Genomic DNA, 25735 nt, shown 5'->3' with positions numbered 1-25735 from the left:
CATGATCAGAATTTTAAATAATTCTATAGATCAATGTCGAGGAATAATCTAGGAAAAGAGGTGTCTTTAACAAGAAAAAAAGCGGAAGTTTTAATGCTATAGGTAAGTATAATTAATTAATTTTATTACCTACATACATATACTTACTAACGCAACTTGCACGATTTTCTTGCAGATCTAAACTTGGCTTTATTGTATCTACGCCATCCTATGAAAACCTAAACCTCGATGTCCAAAAGGAAAAAAAAATACGTCAATCACCTATCAACTTCACTTCACTTCCGCAATCGTATTTCAGCAATCAACAACAAATGTGGCGTCAATTCAAAATTTAAGTGTAACGGTCCTTTTCCATGATTAAATAGCTAAACTAAGTGCATTAATCCATTTGGAAGGTATTTCTAAATTCACAATGGCGCTCGACTTGGTCAGTATCGCGCAACCGCATTATATCCCAGGGTAAGTTTGTTATAGTACATTTGCACGCTTGCCAAGAATGTCAAGCTTCAATTACCTTTCACAAGCGCAAGCGTGTGAACAGGGTTGTTTGGCTGGGCTTGCATTTACACGTTTACGAAGCTACGACGACCTTTCACAAGCACAAGCGTGTGAATACTTAGAGGTGTTTGGTTTGGCTTGCGAGAGCTTGCTATAGTAGATAGGTACATTTACACGCTTGCGAAGCTTCGACGACCTTTCACAAGCACAAGCGTGTGAACAGGGCGTTTAGCTAGGCTTGCTTGCGTTCCGTGAGCTTATATTTACACTCTTGCGAAGCTTCAACGACCTTTCACAAGCACAAGCGTGTGAATAAGGGTGTATTTAGCTTGGCTTGCGTGAGTTTGCAACAGTACATTTACACGCTTGCAAAGCTTCGACAACTTTTCACAAGCACCAGCGTGTGAACAGGGGTGTTGGCTTGGCTTGCTTGCGTTGCGTGAGCTTGTATTTATACACTCGCTAAACTTCAACAACCTTTCACAAGTTAGTACTTGTGGACAGGGGCATTTGACTTGTCTCGCGTGAGCTTGCAAGAGCTTGTCGCCGATTCGCCGTGTTGCGGACCAGAACCCCGTGAATTTAGAGGGCCCCCAACCCCTATTGGAGACATTATAATATGTTTGCGTGCCCGGAATACAATAACGCATTTGCAAGAGTGTAAAAGCCAGTTTGTATAGCCTTGGAGCTTGTAGAAGTTTGCCAAGTCTCAGTAAGCGTGTGTAAAATTAGGCCACAGAATTTATTGATCTACTAGGGCCTGTTTTACAGTCTCTGATAAAACCCTTGTTCCTGCAGCTACACCGGCCATTGCCCCGAATACAAGTACCGCATCGGGGACACCTATGGCTCCACCACCCATAAGATCCTGTTAGACCCTAGCGTCCTTCATTCGGAGAGACTCGTGCTGTCAGACAGGACTTCTGATGACTATCAGGTATAGCCCTTAAACAGGTCCTTCCAATCCAACGATTAATTTAATACTAGTTTTAGGTATTTGGCTGCGCACTCGATTCGCTTTTAACTTGCCCGCAAATCGCCAGTGTGTCTAAGTTAATAGGATAGATACATAAGAATTTGTATCATATTTTGTCTCTATGGGTTAATGTTTAGGAAGGAAGCCAAGAGGCAGGGCGTACGATACGAGTGAGGCTGAGCTCATTGTAGAGGCCAAATTATCTCCTAAATTAATTAGGTCCCCACGCTTCGCCGGCTAATATCGCGGCGGGTTCGCCTCGCTCGCTAGTGCACGTATCTTACCTTGTGACGCTTATATTATTTGATACGAGAGTGAGAGGGACGGTACGATACGAACTTCGATTTTCGAATTTCCTAGTAGCCCCCCTGATACCTACCACGAAACTAACTAGTGCATTCCAGACAGTTTTAAACTATAATAGCGTCCCAACAGAGGTGAACTTGGTTTACAACCATGGATAGGGTTTCGGCTACACGGTTTACCAACAAGCAAACAGAGGGCCTACTGCGAAGTTCGAAAATCGAAGTTCGTATCGTACCGTCCCTCTCGCTCTTGTATTAAATAGTAAAAAGTGTAAGAGTGACCGAACGACACGAACTTCGATTTTCGAATTTCGTAGTAGTAGTAGGGGAGCCCAAGAGGGGATTTCGGGATTTACTAAAGCGCGACAGATTAATATACAGGGGGATACCTTGTACCCGGTTAAGTCCTTCCACCAACTATGAGCCCCATATACATGGCCGCTCGTCAAGGATAAAGGATCAGATTAGTAAAAAAAAAATCATCATCTGAAATTCCCGAGCGCGTCAGATTAAGGTAGGATGAGTTAGTTACATACTAAAACGTGTATATTCTACTAATCTGACAATTTGAGAGTGACGTAAAGAAGGGGTAGGGCTAGAAAGTTGTAAAAAAAAAACGTCATCTCGACATTCTCGAGCGTGGCTAAATTTTTTTTATTTTGAAGGGAATAATTCAAGAATTACGAAAAATATATAATCTGACGGTTTCCACAAGTCGAAATAACAAACATCCATCGATAAAGTTTATTGCGTGCAGCTACGTGATGCCTATATTCCCCTACTATACTATACTCAGTCAATTGTGGACCGATTTTCAAATTTCTTTTTTTATTCGAAAGGGTACTCTTCTGAGGTGGTCCCATAGTCACCAGGTCATGATCTGATCATGGGATCCTAGGGAAATCGAGGGCAAACCTCAAATTTAAAGACACACCTATGGCGATTTTGGCATTTTTAGCATTAAAATAAGCATTTACATTAGAAAGTATCATTTGGTTACCTAGACCTGATGAAGAAGACCGTGATGACCAATGGAACTCATCACAGCTAAGTAATGCTCGCTCGTCTATAAACGATCATGATGAATATACCTAGATAAGTGACTAAGAAGGAGCTTTAAGTTAATGATTCTTTCGAACTGATCTGATGCTGAAGCCAGAAGGTAGGCAACGGAACTCTGTTATAAAACAACATACCTAAGCCGTGTTTGGGCTTAATGGAATCGTTGTGAGATGTTCTTTGGCTACGAATCACGATGATTCTACCGATGACGATGATAATTGAGAAAAAATACTCAAAAAAAAATATTTTTTTATAATTATTTTCTTATAAATACAGTATTGTACTTAAAAAAAAACACAATTTTTTATTTGCATGCTATTTCCTGAGCTTTTCAATAAATTAAGTTCAATGATTTAAAAAAAAAAAAATAAAAAAAAAATTTAATTGTCAGATTAGGCGAATCCCTCCAGTTAATCGTCAGATTATGAGACAGCACGTCTAGGGCATGAAGATGAACCATATATATCTTAATCTGACGCGCTCGAGTATTTCAAAATGGCGAATTTTTTATGCACATTCTAATAATGGCCACGAATTTGCGTCACATCCAAATCGTCAGATTATTATATAAGAGCCTTTTTTTAGGATCTCTTAACATCCCCTTAGAAAATCTGACGCGCTCGATTCAATTTTTTTTTTTTCATTTTCAACCCTTACGTACGACCACCCCCATCATGGAAGCAATCAGATTAACATACGTACATTTTTAAAAATACGTAGGACATGGATGATATCAATATCTGACGCGCTCGAGTATGTCCATGCAACAGTTTTTTTTTACATTTTTAAAAATCTATAACAACTCCTCCCACCGATGAAGAGGTATATATTATATAACATTTTTTTCTTTTTATAATCTAAGCTTCGCAACCCAATAGGTCTCTATGACGCTCGAGTAAATCCCGATTTAGCATCGTGGGCTCCTCTACTATAGCCCTGCAGTAGCGAAACACGCGCCCGTCTGCCAAGGACGTTGAAGCCGTTGATGGTCATGTTATAATTTGGTAGGTATACAACTGTCTACAAGGATAACAACAAGCAAGGTCACCCCGATTGACGCTGGTTTACTTAAAACCGTCTAGAACGCGCGCCAGTGCACGCGACGATAAGCGAAGCGACGCCAGAGGGCCTACTCCGAAATTCGAAAATCGAAGTTCGTATCGTACCGTCCCTCTCGCTCTCGTATTAAATGGTAAAAGCGTCAGAGGGACGGAACGACACGAACTTCGATTTTCGAATTTCATAGTAGCCCTGCAGATCATAAACTTTGCAATAATTAAACTACAGTCGCTGCCCCGAGACTTTATGTCCAACAAGGAACGTTTTTAGGCTGACGGTGATGATGCCGATAATCAATTGTCGCCAGATATTCCGTCCTGCCCAGACTGATGTCGATGTGGTCAACGCGAGGTTCCGCAATGGGGATCCGGTGTACAAGCACCCCATGATACCAGGGTATGAGGGTAAGTGTGGGTCCATCTGTAAGGCGTAATACTCGTGTACCTATAGCAAAAGTTAAGCATAGACTATCTGCACCATAATCTAAGGCCACAGATGTAGATGTAGCAGATGTGACTGCTGTGGGATAAGCGTAGGCATAGCGTAAGAGTTTAGTGGATCGTTGCCGGGGCAGGCAATATCGAGTATTATTATTTGTAATACTAGCTTCTGCCAGCGGCTTCTCCCGCGTGGAAGTCGGTTATCGCGCGCTTTTCCCTCGGGAACTGTGCATTTTTCCGAGCTCACTCTCTGGCCAATAAACTATCTCTATGCCAAAAATCACGTCGATCCGTCGCTCCGTTTCGAAACATCCAAACACAAACACACACACTTTTGCATTTATAATATTAGTATGGATTCTGTCTCGTTAGTGAAACAATAGTCATCTGTAAACAGTAGGTAGTTTTAACTTAACACTTGACACTTAGATCTTATGCAAACAGTTGGCACTCTACATCACACCTTGTGTTGTTATTAGGGCATTAGCACAAAAGTGAAACATTGTGACAAATAGTCAAAAGAGCCGTGATCCCCTGACTCATCGTTGAGTCAACTAATTTCCAACCGGTTGAAATAATGCACGCTTACGTTAGGTCGTGTTCATACAGGTATGAAGTGTATATTATTGGTGTTACCTATTTGCTCTGTTTGAACATGTAAAAGAGAATGAATTTATTATTGGAGATACAAATAACGGACAAAATGACGCCTCTAGCGGCACGTATGTGTAGTTCATAAACTTGTGAGCAAAAATATGATCAAAAGTAATCTGAACACGCTTCTACGCCGTTAACAATAGAGCCGTGTTCAGATAATACTTTTGATTAAATTTTTGCTCACAAAGTTATGAACTCGACTGTACCAGCATTGTTCTTAAAAGTGTTGAAACTTTAACGTCAACAGTAGCCATACTAGTTACGTCTCTGGCTTCGTTTCGTGGCTTGGCTGCAATGACAAAAAACTTTCAGTGAAGCGTTCAGACAGGTAGGACAGTAGTAAATACATTATCTGGTAGATAAATGTACTCGTATCAATTGGGTAAGATGGTCCGTATTATATTTTTTATCGATAGTACAGTCACCTGCATTAATATCTGCCACAGGGGAGCGTGCAAAAATATCTGACTCATCCTACCGGCCCTAGAAATAGAGTTTTCAAACTTAAAGTGCCCAATTCTATTTATTTCGAAATTTTCGAATGCAAGATGTGAATGCGCGTTTACACTTCGACATCCTGACATCTTGCGGTTTTCTTTGTTCTGACAACTTTGAAGGTACAGTCAGTTCCAAATAGTGTTCTTATTCTCTTTAGAAGAGAATTCTTAGAAATAATTATTTACTTAGTTACCAACATCTGGCGCTTGATGAAGGTTTTTAAAGATAGCGTTAAAGTTTAAGATGTAAAACTGCTGCGTTACCTGCCGTCAAAATTTCTTTATTTCATTTAAGGCAATAATAATAACTATACGCTATAATAATTAGCACCTAAGAAGTCAGGGAAGTGCAAGCCAACATCGCTGGAACGCTGGAAACATCGTGACGTAGCTTACCTACCCTGTTCCTTTTACAATACAAGGAGTACCTACTATCAAATATACCTATTTAGACCTGTAGAGTACCTCACAGAGGTTCCGTATGACCATCAGGCTACCTTCCCCGGCTAAACGCACACTTCGGCCAGCGCTACACAGTGATGGCGACAGAGGCGCTATCAGAATTCCAAAAGGTCCAAATGAATCAGCGAGCAGCCGCCAACCAACTCGAAAGGGTGGTAGACCTACAAGCCGGCAAAGGAAAACCCTGGGACCTCGTAGACAGATTTGTAAGTCAAGAGATCCTTATTGAGTGTCAGGTCTAAGCTTGTTCTAGAGTCTAGACGAGCCTTGTTTCAAAATTTCGTTCGGAGTCCTTGTAACTATGGCATGCGGCATCTTTGATGCGGTTGATATGGTGGTAGCTAACTAGCTAAACCCCTGTCGAGTATGAAAGACGCATCGACGAAAGATACTAGAGAGTGAAAGAGCGCGCAAAGAAGACCAGGATGTTGCGTGAGAAAAGCGCGAAAGTGAGGATAGAAGATGAAGATGAAAAGAGATAGGAGAATGAATTGAAGTGGAGTTTCACTAAGAAAGAGGACGATAGTTTCGGGTTTCACGTTATTAAACGATGACGAATTTGCTGCTTGATTTCTGCAGTTATCGATCGAGTTTTAACACAATTTCATCTGTCTTACCAGTCAGCGACAGCGGAATTCAAACTGCCTCTGGTTGTGGTGAGGCCAGAATGTGCGGGGATATTGAGGAATATACCAATGGATGAGGCCAAATTGTCACCGGCATCGCACTCAACGAGTCCGTTTTTCATGGAAGATGGACCGGACAAATTCGTAAAAAAGGGTGAGAACCGTTATGAACATTTTGGGATACATTCGTTTTAAATGTGAGAACTATCAACGCTCCTTCTGCGTTGAAGCTCCCTTACATTTTGTTTCTGAAGAGAATAAATAAACCGATACAAAATGCCACCAATTTCGTTCCAGATTTACATAAAATAATATTGTGTATGTTATCGATATCGAACTAACTTTTTGTGGTTGAATATAAATAAGGACTGGCAGCTTTATGACAGTTATGGATTCTAATTTTTGACATTGTCATTTTTATTTATTTACATATCACGGTTTTTCAATAGTTAGGTTACTTTGGTTTTAAAATGTCGTATGGTAAAATTCATGCCTCTTTCGTAAGATCCCAAATTTGGGGATATAATCCGTCGCAGTCAGTTCGTAAGTCTTAAATTATTATTGTGGGTGTATAAGTGCTTTAATAAGAACATTAATAAGAGCTACAAAGGCAGTATTAATCTGTTGATTCTAAGGATTAGGTATTAAGTATCCCTTTAAAATTAACCAATACTAATAGGTGGATGCTTGAGTTCTGTTAAGTATACCTACTTAGTTCCCAGTGTTATTTTCAAGTTTTGTATTTGGTGCAATTTTCACTGAATCACTCGTTTTGTTTTTAGGTTTTGCGGGTCACGTGCCTTATGGCTTCCAACGATTTGGAGAATCATCGAAGAAGCTTACAAACTCTGCTCTTTGCGATTTCTCGTCTAACTACAGGCGAAGGCAAAGCACCGAGTGGGCACCTGTGAACGTTGTCAAGTTAGTGATTTCTTTAATATTATTAATAAGTAAGATAAGTAATATCTCATGCCCTGTAATATATTGAAGCATCATTATATCTTTCTGTCCATAAAATAAGCTGTATCGATTTACTTTATAATCGAATGTTTTGTGTGCAGAGAAACAATTAAATTTAGTAGCAACACTGCCTATTTTTTTGTAATGGTAACATAATTTCTATCTGTCAAGTGTCTAGTCTACTTTGACAATACCAATACGATACGATACGCATACTCGACACGCGTAATTTATCTTTGTGCAATAATTAAATCCGCAAAATGGCTAAAAAGAAACTTCTACCGAATCTCTCAAAAGAAGAGAAAATGGTGATCGTCATATCGGAGATCATACAGGAGTTGTTAGTGGCTCACCGTCAAGGTAAAGATGTTAACCTCAACAAAATGAAGACGCGTATTTCGTCGAAATACGGCCTCGGGACGTCTCCTCGCTTGGTGGACATTATAGCTGCTGTGCCGGCTGACTCCAAGAGCATCCTTCTGCCCAAATTGAAAGCTAAACCTATTCGTACGGCGTCGGGTATTGCAGTAGTGGCAGTCATGTGTAAACCTCACAGATGTCCGCATATAAACTTTACTGGCAACATTTGCGTGTACTGTCCCGGCGGACCGGATTCAGACTTTGAATACTCGACCCAGAGTTACACTGGGTATGAACCGACCTCCATGAGGGCTATACGGGCCCGGTACAATCCGTACTTGCAGACTCGTCACAGAGTGGAACAATTGAAGCAGCTGGGACACAGTGTGGACAAAGTCGAGTTTATTGTGATGGGTGGAACGTTCATGAGCCTTCCGGAGGACTATAGAGACTATTTTATCAGGTAAGAATTTATCCTTGTTTAGATATTATAGTTATTTAATAGAATACAGTAAACTCATTAAGTGCCAGTATGGCAGTAATGAAATTTACTGATATTGCTGGCCATGTTGGCCTCATGCCGGACATCCTGATGCCTGCTTGTTTGCCCCTATTGTATGTAAAAAATAACAAGTTGTGGGCCAAGATAACCATGCAATCTGGCAGACCTAGACAGTGATGTTGGGATGAACTGGACTACTTCTTGAAGGACTGGCCATTGTATGTAGTGGAGGAAGAGCAGTGAAAGTATAAGGGAGGCCTTTGCCCAGCAGTGGGACAGAATAGGCTAACAACAACAATATTACTGCCTAGATTTTTGAGAAAGTTAAATGATCAACTTTCAGGCCTTTGTTGAGTAGTATTGGTACACTTACTGAGCAAATGTGGTATAAAATACTATTTATTACTCTATTTCCTTTTAGAAACCTACATGATGCACTGTCTGGTCACACATCGAGCTGTGTTGCCGAGGCAGTCAAGTTCTCCGAGAGGGCCAAAACTAAATGCATCGGTATCACAATTGAGACTCGGCCTGATTACTGCCTGCAGAGGCACATGAGCGACATGTTGAACTATGGGTGCACCAGGTAAGAAAGACATGATTAGGTCAATCAACTTTTTCATACTTGTTATTCCGGTTGTTCATAATACAGCAGTTTCTCAAAATAAATGTTATATATAATATAAGCTACTAATGTGCTTAGGAGGTAGTCTAAAAAGTAAAAGGCTTATAAAGGCTGACCAGAATTATGAAAAACCTTGCCATATTGCGGAAAATCAATAGAACTAATTTCTTGCACTGGTAACAATGAATTCAAATGTCATCTGTCTATTGCTGTCAAAGTTTAACGTTGTTTGCGCGTCGTATTTTAAAGTGTTATATTGTGTTTTTGTGCATAGCCTTGGAAGGAAAGTAATTCACAATGTATAAAAAAGTCTGAAGGATTAGAAAATATTCACCAATACCGTTGTCAGTATGACTTGTAGGTATTGTATAGTAAGTGTAAAGAATGTTGCAATATAAAACGTAGAAGTGCTGCCCTCACATCAGGTTTTTTAATATTCCTGGTCAGCCTTTAATTATGACAAATGTTTGCTAAATTTTAACCATAAAAAACTTATAGAAGATTGTGGCTTTAAATTGTTGTCTATGGGACATAAACTAGGTACAGAGGTACATCTCTTATAATATCATTGGGTATGGACTGGACCATTAATCCAACTGGATACTATCAACTGTGGTTGCTAACCTTAAGTCACCATAGCTATAAACAGCAAAAATGTTGATGAAATTCACTATCTTTTTGCAATCTCCATTAGACAGAGAGAAACTGCAACTTTTCATGTTACTACCTACCTGTCCACTACCAAACTACTCCGGAAAATCTGGATGTAGTGCATTAAAAATGGGAATATAATTACGTACCCACTTACATTGTAAGCTTTAGTGGATTGATTAGTTTTGGCCTGTCTAATAATTTTGCTATATTTCAGGCTGGAAATCGGTGTACAGTCTGTATATGAAGACATTGCCAGAGACACAAACAGAGGCCACACCGTTAAGGCTGTCTGTGAGAACTTCAACTTGGCTAAGGATGCTGGGTATAAGGTGACTATATAATTTTTATGACAAGCTTTTTACTACCTTCACCTCATATAATTTTTGAAAATCTTGCAAGTTAATTTTGACCCAATTGTAAAATGAAACCTGGAACCAGTTTATATGTGAAGTGGTTATCTAACAGCCAGATATATATAGACAGTTACTTTCAAATTTATAGAACATCAGAAAGCATCAAAAACTCTTCTAAATATTTCCTAATGCTATCTATCTTGTTACAGATTGTAGCCCACATGATGCCAGACCTTCCAAACGTGGACTTCGAACGCGATGTAGAACAATTCATAGAGTTCTTTGAGAACCCAGCCTTCCGAGCTGATGGGCTGAAGATCTACCCCACTCTAGTGATCAGGGGGACTGGGCTGTATGAGTTGTGGAAGACCGGTCGGTACAGGAGCTATCCTCCGTCGACCCTGGTTGATCTGATTGCTAAAGTTCTGGCTTTGGTGCCACCCTGGACTAGGGTTTACAGGTAAGCAGAATATCTAGTAATACTTAGTGCTGCTGTAGCATAATAAAATAATTACTAAACTTACTTATCTGGGCGCAGAGCCCCGAAATTTGTCTTGGTCTTTGACCAGACTTTGATCTCGAGATCCAAAAGGTCTCTTTGGACCTCCAGCGGTACTTTGGACGACCATCCGGCCATGTCCACTCGGTCGCCCCAAGTATGCTCTCACGGCTCGATCCTCTCCCAACCTTTCCGCGTGTCCAAGCCACCGAAGTCTGTACGCTTCGATTTCTCTAAATTATTGGGTTCAAAGGATAGGTCCTAAATTTCCGTATTTAATTACTAAAAGTGGGCAGATCTCTGTCTTGGCGCTACGTGCAATCTATGTGTACGGGCCCGCGTTGGACGTCCATCGGACTGAGGCGCCTGCTAAGTCGGTGGGGCACACTGTCTTACATCGCTTTGCATAACAAAGTTGTATTGTTTAGGAGTATGTGTACAAAGTGAATCTGAGTGGATCGTATGACGTTTTCAGGGTCCAACGCGACATACCGATGCCGCTGGTGTCCTCTGGCGTTGAGCACGGGAACCTGCGGGAACTGGCCCTGGCCCGCATGGCTGACTTGGGCACTGACTGCAGGGACGTCAGGACCAGGGAGGTCGGCATACAGGAGATACATAACCGCGTCAGGCCGTACGAGGTAAGAGACTGGCCTCTTGAGGCAAGAGATGGTATTTAAAAAACTAGAGTTCATAGTGTAAGGCTGCGTTACCACCAGAGACATGCGGGGATGTGTTGCGAGGAATGTGTTTTTCATGAACCAATAGAAACGCTTCATTTACCTATCCTCGCACAGCACGGCTCTGGTGCCATTTTCCAGTTTCTAGTGCAAAATTAAATTATAATGGCACCTTTTGAGAGGCAAAGAAGCGGTGTCGACAATCTCGCTCTTTCTTGATAAAGAACGAAGCCGGTGCTGTGTCAAATGGAATAAAATAACTGAAGTGTTTTTTCTTGAGATATTGGGCTGTGAAGCATGAAGAACAGATGGCATTTGGGGGGTCAGGCTTGAAAAGCTCACTTTCTCGAAACATACACTTTCTCGAAAAGTGCACTTCTTTAGAAGGATCACTTTCTTGGAAGGTACACTGTCTCTTAAAAGTGCACTTCTCAATAGGTACACTTTCTCAGAAAGTGCACTTTTGCAAAAAGTGCATTTTCTCAGATAGAGCACATTTTCAGATATATTTTCTGATAAGGTGGACTTTCTCAAATTATGAACAATCTTAACTACCTATTAATAAATCTCTAAATATGCATGTTTGAACTCTTCGAGCGATTATTTACGTCACAGTTGACTTTGTCGAAAAATAATATTTGAAGACCATTTTTCTAAGACCTATTTAACGACATCCCGCACAGCGGGGTTGGAGTATAAAAAAACACCCCACTTAGTGTGATAGGTAGGTAAAGAAAAAAAATTTTTAGTTTTTTACCATATTGTCGGCGTGAAACACCTTAAACCCACCACCTTAAAACGCGCGCAAGGGGCACCTTAAAACGCGCGCAAGGGGCACCTTAAAAGTGAAAAGTGCACCTTTCGAAAAAGTGCCCCAACTGCGAGTTTACCTTTTGGGAGTGTGCATTTTAGAAAGTAAGTGTACTTGAAACAGTGCACCATTTGAAAAAGTGCCTTAATTGGAAGTGTACATTTTGTGTGTAAATTTAGCGGAAAGTGCACTTTTAGAGAGTGTACGTTTTGGGAAACAGAGTTTCTCGAGCTTGACCCCTTTGGGGCCGAAAGATTATCGAATGGACACCCCGGATCAGCAAGCGCAACGTAGCATCCACCAACGAGACGGACAGATCATGACAGATGACCAGGTTAAAGCCGCGGTGGTAAATATGGGGAAGCTTATATCCAACAGTGGACGTGCCACGGCTGATATGATGTTGATGGGCTTTGAAATTACATACGACAGACGCGACGGTTAGGTTATGAACAAATTATTTGCAGGTAGAACTAATAAGGCGCGACTACGTAGCTAACGGTGGTTGGGAGACTTTCATAGCTTACGAGGACCCCGATCAGGACATTCTGGTCGGTCTGCTGCGGCTAAGGAAGTGCGCTTCTGATACGTACCGGCCCGAGCTGAAGCCTGGGAAGGATGCTAAGTTCAGACAGTGCAGCGTGGTCCGGGAGCTGCATGTCTATGGGAGCGTTGTCCCGGTGAGTTTTGTCAAAGTAGCGTGAGGATGTGGTAAAATCTTTTAATAGGGAATATTGGGCAAAGCTCTGCGCAGGGGGCGACACTAGCACAATACGTAAACAAACCGCCATCACAACTTCAGTTCAGTTCTCTTTATAGTTTGTCGCCATAAGGTCTGCAGGTTTGCAGGTGGTAGGACCTTGTGCAAGGTCCGCCCGGATTGCTACCACCATCTTGCTCGCTAATCCTGCCGTGAAGCAGCAGTGCTTGCACTGTTGTGTTTCGGTGTGGAGAGTAAGACAGCCGGTGAAATTACTGGCACTTGAGGTATCCCATCTTAGGCCTCTAGGTTGGCAACGCATCTGCAATACCCCTGGTGTTGCAGGTGTTTATGGGCGGTGGTGATCTCTTACCATCAGGAGACCCACTTGCTCGTTTGCCATCCAGTTGAATAAAAAAAAAAAAAATTCGCAATGATATGATATTTACATCAACAACAACAACATTATATTTACATCGATAGTAACGATAGAACTAAATATAAAAAAAAATATTGGAAAAATATGATATTATGGCATCCTACTCCTACTCTCATTTAAAAGACAATTTAAGACATTCAAAAAACTGTTCATTGTTTGTGCTAGTGCTGCATTCTGACGGCAGAACATTGCAGTAATATACCCTATACTAGACGTGTGCGCCGCGCCGACCCGCCGCCGCCGCCGCCATTTTTTCGACGCCGCCGCCGCCGATCAGCGTATCGGCGTAAAATCGGCGCGAGTTCAAAATGTTTTCTAAACTGAATTTCTGACTTTCGAAGCATTCTATATTTTACTACAATGTCATCCTCCACTCGAGAACTTTTCGGCCCCAACGGCCATCTGTTCTCCGTGCTATATGGCCTGCCCATTGCCACTTCAACGAGCTATTTCGCTTGGCTATGTCGGTGACCCTTGTTCTTCTATGTATCTCCTCATTTCTGATTCGATCCCGTAGAGAAACCCCGAGCATAGCTCTCCATAGCTCGCTGAGCAACTCTGAGCCTATTTATAAGGCATATAGTAAAGCACAACGTCTCGGATCCATATGTCATCACTGGCAACTGGCAACACACATTGGTTAAAGACTTTCGTCTTAGGACACTGAGGAATTTTCCCAAACGCTGACAATCCGGGTTGGATTCGACGATTGACCTCCTTCTCGAAGTTAGACTTACCTAATTGGACGGTTTGTCCTAGGTATCATACGCGTCAACAACTTCAAGAACCAAATTCTCCACCAAAATAGGGGTAGGCACCACATGGATATTCGACATGACCTTTGTCTTGTCCCTGTTCATTTTGAGGCCCACCCGTTGGGAGACTCGATTGAGGCCTTGGAGCATCGTGCTGAGTTCTTCCATCGACTTTGCCATGACCACCACGATATCGTCGGAAAACCGAAGGTGAATGATGTTGTATTCGCCGTTGATATTGATGCCTAGTCCTTTCCATTCCAGAAGCTTGAAGGCGTCTTCCAAACCGGCAGCAAACAGTGTCGAAGATATGACATCTCCCTGTCTTACGCCTCTTTTCAAGGGCATCAGGCATCAGGGCAGGGGGGCCTTTGAACTCTGTTCCTGTACTCGGACCGACATAGTGGCATTTTTATACAAACACTTCAACACTTCGATATATCGGTAGTCGATACGATACGGCATCGTTGGAGAGACTCTAACACCGCCCACGTTTCGACCGAATCAAAGGCTTTCTCGTAGTCCACAAACGCTAGACAAAGCGGCAAGTTATACTCTTCGTTCTTCTGTATGATCTGCCGCAGCGTATGAATGTGGTCTACGGTATGCCTTTTCGGAACCCGGCTTGTTCGGTTGGCTGGAAGCTATCGACCCTGCGTTCGAGACGACATAAAATGACCCTGGAAAACAGCGAGATAGGCCTGTAATTCTTCAGTAGGGTGTTATCGCCCTTCATGAAGGAAGAACAACAGCATAACGCTCTTGTTCCACGCTTCTGGCGTTGTGCCTTCGAGCAAGACAGAATTAAAGAGCCTCTGAAGGACTTTAAGAGCCGGTGATCCACCCGGCTTCCGAGCTCTGACGTAATTCCGTCCTCACCCGGCGCCTTGTTGTTCTTAAGCTGTTTCAGGGCCATCCTTATCTCGTACAGGCTGATGTCCGGGATATCTTCTGTATAGTGTCGGGTCAGTTTGGCTCTTGGGTCTTGAGTCGCCGCGCTGAAAACAGGCTTAGTGACCGACTCGTAGAGCCGTCCATAGAACTCCTCGATTTCCCTCAACACTTCCGCTTAGTCCACGCTAACACTGCCATCATCTCTCTTCAACTTTTCATTTGATTTTGCCCAATAGACATATCTCTTGCGAACACTTTAGAGCCTTTATTCCACTCAATCGTATCTTTAACACGAGCAGTATTAAAGGTACGAATATCGTGTCGCAAGGATTTCGAAATTTGTCTATTCAGCATCATCGGGAGACTGCAGTCGAAGCGAGCGTCGTTCAGCCATAAGGTTACTCATACATACATAGGTATACTCCGAGAGCTTCCGAGTTCTACCGGTACGGTGAATCTTAAAGAAGAGAAGAAGAAAAAAGGTCCCGTTTAAGTCCAAAACGGGTGTAGAAAATGATATTTGTCCGTGACAATTACAGCCGCTGCGACGCGTCAATTAAAGCTTCAATTGTCTGTACATTTTATCTAATCTTGTTATAAAAAATTAGTCTACAAATTAAACAGTTCTATTTAAATTCTCCGCGCCGAAATCACGCCGCCGCCGCCGATTTTTGACCGGCGCCCGCCGCCGTAGATTTTAGAATCGGCGCACACGTCTACCCTATACCAGAAAAACATGATGAGCACTAATAATTTTTTGATTTCTCGTGCTCGTAATAGTACATTGTGTGTTAAGGGCGGTAAATAAGGAATTACGAACGAGAGACTATTAGAAGCGCGAAGATACACGCGAGATTGGGAATTAAAAATAAATTAAATTCTGGAAATTTATTGCAATATCATTTTACAGCACTATAACCAACATCTGATTAATGACTTTTTTTGTATATATATAATAGTACACGATGTACTTTGTACATTTTGTGAGGTTACTCTAAAACTTTTAATCCTCAGGTGAACGCCCGAGACCCGACCAAATTCCAGCACCAGGGTTTCGGGATGCTCCTAATGGAGGAAGCGGAGCGCATCGCCCGCGAGGAGCACGGCTCCGACAAGATGGCCGTCATATCAGGCGTCGGTACCAGGAACTATTACGCCAAAATTGGTTATCACCTCGAGGGCCCGTACATGGTCAAGATGCTTTGAATTAAATTATAATGCAAAAAGGCGTTTCATTTCGTTTAATTTTGACTCGGTTTTTTGCAGGACAGAAGGAGTGCTTTTCTTTTTTTTGCCCTCATTTATTTATAGTTTAAAAGTTGATTACCTTAAATGAGCTCTCGATATTTTAGATGCCGTTGGCATGCATCATGAACATGAATTCGTGATCGGTTTAACGCATTCACTGCCACCGACGCACATATGCGTTTTCGGAAGTTCGCCCAGTGCCGCTGTTATAATTATTCATACATTTTGAACGCACACGTGCGTCGATGGCACCAGTGGAAATCGGGTTAATAATACTCACCCGCCAATTCATCAGTCAACCTGTGATTATTGCCTACGTATCGGTAAAGGGTATCATTGAAGGTAATCAGGGTCTATATCCCGTAGTGTAAGTAATTAAAAACATGTTGTAGTTAGACTATGGTTACTGTAGTTATGTTATACAAACGGTATGGCTGGAAAAAGAAAAAAAGAAAAAGAAAAAAAAATTCGCTGTGACACGAAAATCATCTATACAATGAGGGCTATCGCGTATGAATTCGCCGCTAGAGGCGCTAGTGTAGCGTGAGGTCTCCGAAATGTCAAATCTCATAGCTTTTGGGTGAGCTACGCGGGTTTATTTATAATTAGAATAATATTGTGAATATTTTGCATTACCTGAAATTAACTATGGCAATTATGCGTTACGGGGAAATGAATGTCTGTGTTTTGAGACATTTTTGTCTTTCGTAAACCTTTGTCCTCCCTTTTTTCCGAACAAAACGGGACTACGCAACATTGTGGTTCCTCGATATTTTTATGGTATGGTTTTAAGGCGTATTAAATATGATTTTAATCTAAACTTTGTTTTCACACCCGTAATAATAGACTTTGAAAGCCACACTTAAAAACCTCACGCAACAGAGGCGCCATCTAGAAAGACAAAAAACGATAGCCCTCATTGTCTCATTAATTCTCTGCTGCGAACATACGATGTTTCCCGCACTCTAAATGAAGCTTTGTACCTACTACTATAATGTTGGACAATCATTATCATGCTCATGTTATTTCTAGATACCTGAAAATGAACTGTTTTATATTTGTGATGCTCAGCGTTTTGATTTACTAGTTGAAAAATCTTAAATTGCGGCTGCTTTTGCGAATTTTGAGTGTATTTTTTAATCTCTGAGGCACGGCGATTGTAGAACATTTTCAAACGCTGTATTACCTACTGTTATGCGTGCAGTTGAAAAAGTGATTCATGAACCAGGGTGGACCCTTTTAATGTGATTTTCTTGACAAAAACATAGGATGTCAATATGACATTAACAGTACAAAGGTGCCACCCTGGTACATCAATCAGTTTGTTCCACTACGTGTAACATGCACTCTAATTATTACTGTTCAAAATAAAACATCGTAATATTGTAAACTATGATCGCTAAAACGTGTCCTTATATTGAATCAGGGCAAAAAGACAGGCAAAATATCGCTAGATGGCGTTAGTATCGTTAGGTTTTTTTGACGTTACGGTCTTGCTTGCAATGAGGGCTATCGCGTATCAATTCGCCGCTAGAGGCGCTAGTGTAGCGTGAGGTCTCCCAAATGTCAAATCTCATAGTTTTTGGGTGAGCTACGCGGGTTTATTTATAATTAGAATAATTTTGTGAATATTTTGCAATATCTGAAATTAATTATGGCAAATATGCGTTCCGGGGCAATGAATGTCTGTGTTTTGAGACCGTTTTGTCTTTCGGAAACCTTTTTCCTCCCTTTTTTCCGAACAAAACGGGGACTATGCAACACTGTGGCATGCTCGATATTTTTATGGTACGGTTTTAAGGTGTATTAAATATGATTTCAATCTAAACTTTGTCTTTACGCCCGTAATAACAGACTTTGAAAGCCTTACTTAAAAACCTCACGCAACAGTGCGCCATCTAGTGAGACAAAAAACGATAGCCCTCATTGCAAGCAAGAGCGTAAAGTCAATAAACCTCACCATACTAACGCCATCTAGCGATATCGACGCTACTTTAAAAAAAAATCTCTTATCTGAAATCAATATGTCAACAAAATAGAACCTTGATGCAATGTTCATAAAGTTCACTCAGAAAAGTTATCTATTTTGAGGTAAGAGTTTTTTTAAAGTAGTGACGATATTTCGCCTGTCTTTTAGGCCTCATTAGATTCACGCTGTGTTATATTTATAAATCAGGCTTTCAAATGTATGCGGTAATAATAATAAGTAATTAATTACTTATGTAAGTAGAGTGGGGCAAATTTTGTGCCACTGCTGGGTATATTAAGCAAAGCAAAGCAAAGCGATTTCTGACTTCACTTGTGGCCAGCCAATCGGAGTGCAGCAAAAGCAGTGGCATGAATATTTTTTTATACAAAGTGCATATTTCCATTTCTACTTATTGGTAAACTAATTAGTGATTACGACTTCAGTTTAGTTTTAAAAACTAAAGCTAAATATAGCGATGTACTTAATCAACTTTCAGCTAACTATCTCAGACTATTCTCGGTTTGGGTACGTATCAAATCGCATACAGTTTTAAAGGCATAATGAACGAAACACATAATGGTCATTTGATATAATTATGTATTTCGTCTATTATTCTTTTAAAACTTTGTTTGTTTTGACATGTTCGCCCTGTTTTCGCACTGCAGCTACTGGGATTATTTACCGTTGATCGTACTTCTGAAGCCGTGGTGGCCTAGTGGTTTGACCTATCGCCTCTCAAGCAGAGAGTCGTGGGGTTCAAACCCGGCTTTGCACCTCGTGAGTTTTTCGAAATTTTTGTGCGGAATTACTTTGAAATTACCACGTGCTTGCGGTAGGAAACATCATGAGGGAACCTGCACTATGCGAAGTAATTTTATGGTGTGTGTGAAGTTCCCAATTCGCACTGGGCCCGCGTGGAACTGTTTTTTCCCAGCAGTGGGACGTATGTAGGCTGGGATGGATGGATGGTACTGCTGATAAATGGAACAGAATTCCCAGTAGGTACTCTGCACTATTGCCGCCAGTGTGTACAGTCGAGTTCATAAATTTGTGCGCTCTTAGCAGCGCCAGCTCCCCGCCGCCTTCCCGCCTCCCCTCCGCAGCATGTGCATGGCGTGCGTGTGCAGCGCTCGCACGGAGCAGCAGCACACATGCATTTAACCGATTGACATGAAATTAGTACGGGCAATGACTCATTTACCGACCACGCGGTCTCTGACACAGCACATTAAGGTCGAGGGTTTTATTTTGGGGGTTGCAAGCAAGGTAGCCTGCATGCTACGACACTGTTTACGAGCAAGTGTGATGAAAATAAATATGCGTAAGCTGTGTCAATACGCTATGTGCGGGCAGCTGGCGTGTTTTCCCCTCCTTCTCCACAGTCGCTCCTGTTCCCTAACCTGACTGTTCCTTGCAGACCGGACCCGCCCCTCTCCATCAACCCCACTGAGATCTACCACAAACACGTCGGTATGCTGCCAAATTACGCCGGCCACGTTCCCGGATGCCTGTTCAGGTATTTTATAATGATAATAGTACATTATTGCCTAGGTCTGGAAGTAGCTTGGTAGTGTATTGTAGGGGAGCCCATGATGCTAACTGGGGATTTACTCGAGTGTCGTGGGAACATATTAGATTTTTTTGATTAGTTGATACGCAGAAAAAAGTTGTCGATCGCTGCAATCTATACTTCGTTTTTTTAGCATTAGAAAAAGGGTAAACAATCTTGACGAGTCTTTTTATTGAAAAACGTTTTTAAAACAGTGGCTATTTACTTATATGATATCAAAAGATGTCATATCTCTCGTGCTATTTGACAAGATTTAATTTTTTTAACATCGGTAAATTACTACAGGAATCGAAAGTTTTGCGCTCCTGAAACATGGGAAAATATTAATTATTAATTGGTTTCTCATATTTTTAAAATTACAATAAATTGAAAAAAATTGTCTGAATTTGCCAACACTACCACAGAATATGTTCCTTTGCCTTTTCACACCAGAAAAAGGAGCTGTTCATAAATTTTGCGCTCGTTTCTACAACGTCTACGTCAGATTTACGTGATTTTTTTAAGAGACTAGACAAAAGTAATGGATCTGCTTGTGTGGTAGTTTTGGAGTTAAGCCCTTTTAGAATAAGCCACATCTTAAAAACAAAAAAAAAATTGTATGTAGCGAAATTTTAAAAATATCGTTTCTCTTTCCAAACAGAATACAGAGTACGAATCAAATTATAGTCTTAGAAATATGAAATCTTGTCAATTGTTACATATTTGCTGTGACTTATTTTTCAAGTGTTTTTCCAATAAAAAGACACTTCAAGATCGCTTACCTTCTTTCTAATGCTAAAAAACGAAGTATAGCCACATTCAAATCAAAAGGCGTTTAGTAGGCAAGTGTCCTCCATCTTAGTAGGTATTCTTAGGTAACGTGACCATTTATTTTTTGATTCAGAACGGGACATTAGTTTATTTAGGTCAATTAACAGGTAGTCTAATATTTTCAAAATGTTTAGTTTATATTTTCAGAGGACTTTAACACAGCTCTTTTAAGTAAGAATGAAACTCTTGGCACGTTTTTTTGTTCACCTTGTTATCAACATCGCCTTTAGAACTGAATGTTTCGCTTTCTGAAAAACGGGTCAATTTCCGCGTCCCGGTTTTCGTTTTGGGGACACCGGGACTTTTAATCAAAAAAAGGGACAGTCCCGTTCAAAACGGGACGTCTGGTCACGTTATTCTTAGGCCACATCTTCGCTCACCATCAGACGTGATTGTGATCAAACGCAAACCTATTTCTGTAAAAAGGGAGGAAAATTCTGACCAATCCAGACTTTGTACCCCTAACTGCAGGTGCTTTTTTGTTTGTAGGTATAATGTGTATCAGGCTAAACGCGTATCCACTGTACCACTCGTAAAGGTACGCATTACAAATCTAATCTGGCAAATATGGACGGACGGACGGACAGACCATTGTATTGGTTATACTTTGAGTATACAGCAGGGAATAGATAGGCATCGCTTTATTTATTAATTACCAAGAGAGGGAACATAAAACACGTAGGTACATTTTGCTTAGGAAAGGGGCTCTGCCAACACTGAATTTTCCGTAGCTGCAACTGGGCATTGAATCCTCGGTGCGCGAGTTCGATTCCCACTTGGCCTGTTTTTAGGGTTCTTTAAATAACATCTTTCGATAACACTACGTATTTGAATGTAGGGAAAATTGTGCTACCACTTAACTATATCTATATATTGTTCATTTTTGGTATTCAAGTGGTATTCAACGATTTTCGTTACTTTACTCGTATTGTCATCGGATGTGATCAGTGCGTTTTCTCGTGTTTTTATTTAGATATTCATATCATAGAATAATAAATCAAATATTCATTATTCTCATATATTATTAGTTAATGTAAAACTTACTTAGAATGAAAATTGAAACTTAAACATCAACATCTACAAAAAGTCGAAATATCTCGAAAACGGTCGCATTTTTATTAGACCTATTTTACCTTTTCTAGAATGTCCTAAGTGCCCTACATTTTAGTACATCACGGATCCGTTCATATCTTAATATTTTACGACATACATATCATAGGTACCTACAAAATCTTTCGGTAATAACCGGTTGCGGCACATCACTATTTATGAGACGCAAAAAACAGGTAACACATGAAACGTTTTAGTATCTCGAATTCTGGGACAGACCATATAATTACTTAATTTTGGCAACAAATCGAAATTTTCATTTCTGTTGTGTTAAACAATAAGTACTCAATTGTCAAACTCACTCGGAATCACAATTGTTTTCATCACTTCTTTGTCTATCACAGTATAATACCTACAAGGATAGAAAGAGATGGTGGATGTGATTGCGAACATACGGCCTCTGGCCCTAAAATGCGAAGAACAGCAGCTCTTTAATTTTTGTTCCGTATCATTTAGTGGTTTTTTTTTGTGATCGAGGTGACATTTGCGGCTATAATGGCAGACCAGCTACTAAGGGGCTGTTTCACCATCCATTGATTAGTGTTAACTGGCGGTTAGGTGTGATGCCGTCTCTATTTGTTTTGTTCGAATAGACGGAGGCGGCATCACATTTAACCGTCAGTTAACACTAATCAATGGATGATGAAACTGCCCCTTAAGGTGCAACCTCATGTAGACGCTCGTCGCTCGTTTGCAGTGATAAATCTGGTCACGTGACATATAGCAACAAAGCTGAAAATGTTGAGCTTTATCGCTGGGAAAAAAACCTCTTCCATTTTTGGGAAAAACACTTTTTTTTTCATTCATTCATCATCATCATCATCAGCCCGAAGACGTCCCCTGCTGGACAAAGGCCTCCCCCTTAGAACGCCACAATGAACGACAACTCGCCACTTGCATCCACCGGTTTCCCGCTACTCTCACCATGTCGTCAGTCCACCTGGTGGGAGGCCTGCCAACGCTTCGTCTTCCGGTTCGTGGTCGCCACTCGAGGACTTTTCTCCCCCAACGTTATCTGTTCTTTCGAGCGATGTGGCCTGCCCATTGCCCTTCAATTTGCATATTTTTCCAGCTATGTCAGTGACTTTAGTTCTTCGACGAATTTCCGTATTCCGGATTCTATCGCGCAAAGAAACTCCAAGCATAGCTCTCTCCATAGCTCTTTGCGTGACTTTGAGCTTTTTTTCATTCACTCCAATTTATTTTATTTGTACGGTCAAGGGCATAAATAAAGGTCGCTGTTTTGCAATTATGCGTCAACTCACTCATTTTGATATAGGTACAATGTCAACTGTTCAAATACTTTTCTAAGGATTGACATTGTAAGTAGTGTAAAATTAGTCAGGGTTAACACACTATTGCAAAACAGCGTCCTATATACGTTACCAAGACCTCAAAAATATCTATACATCTTTATGCCACTAAACCGGGTATGTATACATATTTTGACGCTATGGCTGTATATATATTTTTGCATTTGACTGTACCACTGCCACGACTGTCACTAAAGCTGGGTACTGACCAACGTTACGAGGTGAAATGTACATTCGCATCGAGCATGTTACGCATTGAGCATGTTCGCTGTGTTCTCAAAATCTGCGTAATGTTGCTCGTCAAAACTTGTGCTCCATATTCGCCAGCCACTCTCAGTAAAGATGGCTGACTTGTTACAGCGTACTGACTGAACCGCGTAACAGTCAAAGGATTCGCCAAAAAACCGACAGCCGGGTGGAGCACTCAAAGCGAGCAACGAGCGGATCGTTGGTCGCTGGTTTCCCCGTAACACTAAGTACTGACTGCACGAATGCTCGCTGTGCAACATGTTACATTACACCTCGTAACGTTGGTCAGTACCCACCTGAAAGGAGGTTAAGAAATCAGCTCCAAGACGAAGATCATTCCTGCAACTCGACGCGGCGACTAGACGGTACTTTTCTGAGTCGCCTGGTATCCAGAACAGGGTCACGTGAACAGATTTAGTTTCTTTTTTAGTATAAGGTGTCAATTACTGGCCACCTTATAATAAAATGAATACTGGTTACCTATAAAATACCTAAATAGAATTCATTTTAGTATAAGGTGGCCAGTAATAGACGATTTACCTTGTTGCCTTGGCATGATTAGTTGGTGATACGATTGTCTTGCTCTATTATTGATTTCTGACAACTTTTTCTTTCTTAGATTTGGGAAGACGTACGGGAATGACACCCGCGACGCGAAACGCTGGCTCCGCGGGGACTACCAGTCGTGATTGTGAAGCTTAACCGGCCGCAACAAGGTCGAAAATCGATTAGTGATCTTTTTTTTAAAGGAAATCAAGCAATGAGTATACAAGTTAAACGATGCAACAGTTTTATTTCTCTATGTACTCTATTTACAACAGATTGGTAACAACTGGGTTAGTTCTAGAAATTTTAAGGTCGCTTTTATGCATTTTTATCCTTGGATTCTAACGTCGTTTGAAACTCGAAACAAAAGATCGGTTATCTTTTTCTTTCTCATGCGAATGTCCAGGAAAATGAAGAAAATCGACGAAACTAGAAACTGTCTCTGATAGTTTGTATAGACTTAAATGCGTTCACAATATTGAAACAAAGTAAAGTAGCATTTACAGCGTTATATGAAATTCGTAAAAATACGTACACACGGGCGGTAAGGAAAGCCTCATACAATTACACATTCACTTGTAACAAAAATACCTCCAATAGGAGTTATATGTTTTACCGTCCGTCGTGTTTGTACTATAAAAAATATTTAAAAAAAAAAATAATATATAAATACAAACTCAATATTTTCTTAACATGTACAGTCGTTTTTTACTTCTTTGAGTTCCATTCTGCGATGAGTTTTTCGGTCAATGCGAGGTTTTCGTCTTTCTGTGAAACAAAACGTGGTATTATAATTTTGCTGCAATGCGAATAGTGTAAGATCCTACTGTTGCTACACTTCTGCACCCAATGTTTGTCTGAAATTATTCGAAATGCGACTTAACGCATTCACTGCCACCGACGCACATATGCGTTTTCGGAACTTCGCCCAGTGCCGCTGTCATAATTATTCATACATCTTGAACGCACATGTGCGTCGGTGGCACCTGTGAGTCAGGTGGCATTGAATGCGTTAAATGTTTACGAGTTGGTAACTAGCCTAAAAATTCATACAAAACCGGGAAGCGGGGCGTAAATAGAGTGCGAGCGGAGAAGCGGGGAATTTCTGCGCATGAAGTCTGTAACTCCGCTCCGCATTAGTTTCTTTCTCCGCTCCGCTATCTAGCTCCGCACCTATACTTCGTTTTTTAAGCATTAGAAAGATGTTAACCCTTTTCCAGACGTAGTGCATATAGCGACCACATAAATGTATACGAATATTCGACCTTGCTAAACTTACAATATGGTATACTAACATGGTAACTCACAATATAAATTCATTTTGAAGTAGCGTATCTAAATTAACGGGGCATGGAAAAGGGTTAAGCGATCTTGAAGTGTCTTTTTATTGAAAAACACTGGAAAAATAAGTTCAAATATGTAACAATTAGCAAGGACATAATTATGATCATTTACATTTTTTTGGTATCATAAGTAATAGTTACTGTTTTTTTAAAAACGTTTTTCAATAAAAAGACTTGTCAAGATTGTTTACCTTTTTTCTAATGGCTAAAAAAACGAAGTATATGGACAGACGCAGTCCGCAACTCCGCTCCGCTTCAGTGGATAGGCGGCCTTAGTGTACACTATGCTTTGCGATACTTGTCTTCCTGATGTCATCCAAACATTTAGGCTAACCGGTGGGAGATTTCTACACCACGACTGCAATTCTCCGTGAAGACCCCAGACACAATCATCAAACGTTAGGAGCCCACATTGACGTTCCAAAGCAGTTCCCTAACCTTTATAAAACAGAACCTGGCGTAGTTCTTGCTGAGGTTTTTGTGCTCGTCCGAGTAGAACACGCTAGGAGGGATCGCCATCACGCTGGCTTGCTTCACGAACGCTTTGGTGAACCGCAAGTCTTTACACTTGTCAGTTTTTACCCCAGATACATCGATCAAACACGGACCATCATCAGAAGCCCGCATTGGCGTTCCCTCACCTTTATAAAACAGAACCTGGCGTAGTTCTCGCCGAGGTTTTTGTGCTCGTCCGAGTAGAACACGCTGGGAGGGATCGCCATCACGCTGGCTTGCTTCACGAACGCTTTGGTGAACCGCAAGT

At 41.1% G+C, this 25735-nt stretch overlaps 3 protein-coding genes across 4 annotated transcripts; 2 read left to right on the top strand and 1 right to left on the bottom strand.

The window, feature by feature from the left end:
* LOC141437057 (CIMIP2 protein CG18335-like) lies at positions 1 to 23864 on the top strand. The gene is made up of 9 exons (XM_074100302.1): positions 1 to 102; positions 176 to 459; positions 1297 to 1435; positions 4208 to 4304; positions 5987 to 6162; positions 6577 to 6736; positions 7365 to 7503; positions 19449 to 19547; positions 23703 to 23864. Exons 2-9 carry the CDS (start codon positions 413 to 415, stop codon positions 23770 to 23772), a joined length of 927 nt encoding a protein of 308 aa, XP_073956403.1. The 5' UTR covers positions 1 to 102; positions 176 to 412; the 3' UTR covers positions 23773 to 23864.
* On the top strand, positions 7728 to 16050 carry Elp3 (elongator complex protein 3). Its single transcript, XM_074097866.1, has 7 exons — positions 7728 to 8365; positions 8826 to 8990; positions 9898 to 10012; positions 10246 to 10496; positions 11011 to 11176; positions 12494 to 12706; positions 15829 to 16050. The coding sequence occupies exons 1-7, from the start codon at positions 7803 to 7805 to the stop codon at positions 16018 to 16020; spliced, it is 1665 nt and encodes a 554-aa protein (XP_073953967.1). The 5' UTR covers positions 7728 to 7802; the 3' UTR covers positions 16021 to 16050.
* LOC141438267 (kynurenine aminotransferase-like) lies at positions 23857 to 25735 on the bottom strand. 2 transcript variants are annotated; one of them, XR_012452475.1, is made up of 2 exons: positions 25614 to 25735; positions 23857 to 24397 (listed from the first exon to the last, which is right to left on the bottom strand). XR_012452475.1 is itself a non-coding variant. In XM_074102106.1 (2 exons), the coding sequence occupies exons 1-2, from the start codon at positions 25597 to 25599 to the stop codon at positions 24338 to 24340; spliced, it is 249 nt and encodes an 82-aa protein (XP_073958207.1). In that variant the 5' UTR covers positions 25600 to 25605; the 3' UTR covers positions 23857 to 24337. The 2 variants fall into 2 exon arrangements, 1 of the variants encoding a protein (XP_073958207.1); XM_074102106.1 differs by lacking the exon at positions 25614 to 25735 and adding an exon at positions 25411 to 25605.

This window comes from Choristoneura fumiferana, chromosome Z (genome assembly GCF_025370935.1).
Source record: "Choristoneura fumiferana chromosome Z, NRCan_CFum_1, whole genome shotgun sequence".
In the NCBI taxonomy this organism is placed as follows: Eukaryota; Metazoa; Arthropoda; class Insecta; order Lepidoptera; family Tortricidae; genus Choristoneura; species Choristoneura fumiferana.
The sequence above is the reverse complement of the archived record's forward strand: the minus strand, read 5'-3'. Positions and strand labels throughout refer to the sequence as shown.

Coding starts and splice junctions, on each gene's coding strand:
- LOC141437057 (XM_074100302.1), top strand. CDS start 413: ATGGCGCTCGACTTGGTCAGTATCGCGCAACCGCATTATATCCCAGG. Junction 1,436..4,207: donor GGACTTCTGATGACTATCAG/GTATAGCCCTTA, acceptor AATTGTCGCCAG/ATATTCCGTCCTGCCCAGAC. Junction 7,504..19,448: donor GCACCTGTGAACGTTGTCAA/GTTAGTGATTTC, acceptor TGTTCCTTGCAG/ACCGGACCCGCCCCTCTCCA.
- Elp3 (XM_074097866.1), top strand. CDS start 7,803: ATGGCTAAAAAGAAACTTCTACCGAATCTCTCAAAAGAAGAGAAAATG. Junction 8,366..8,825: donor TATAGAGACTATTTTATCAG/GTAAGAATTTAT, acceptor ATTTCCTTTTAG/AAACCTACATGATGCACTGT. Junction 11,177..12,493: donor ACCGCGTCAGGCCGTACGAG/GTAAGAGACTGG, acceptor AATTATTTGCAG/GTAGAACTAATAAGGCGCGA.
- LOC141438267 (XM_074102106.1), bottom strand. CDS start 25,599: ATGCGGGCTTCTGATGATGGTCCGTGTTTGATCGATGTATCTGGGGTA. Junction 24,398..25,410: donor CCAGGTTCTGTTTTATAAAG/GTTAGGGAACTG, acceptor TTTGTTTCACAG/AAAGACGAAAACCTCGCATT.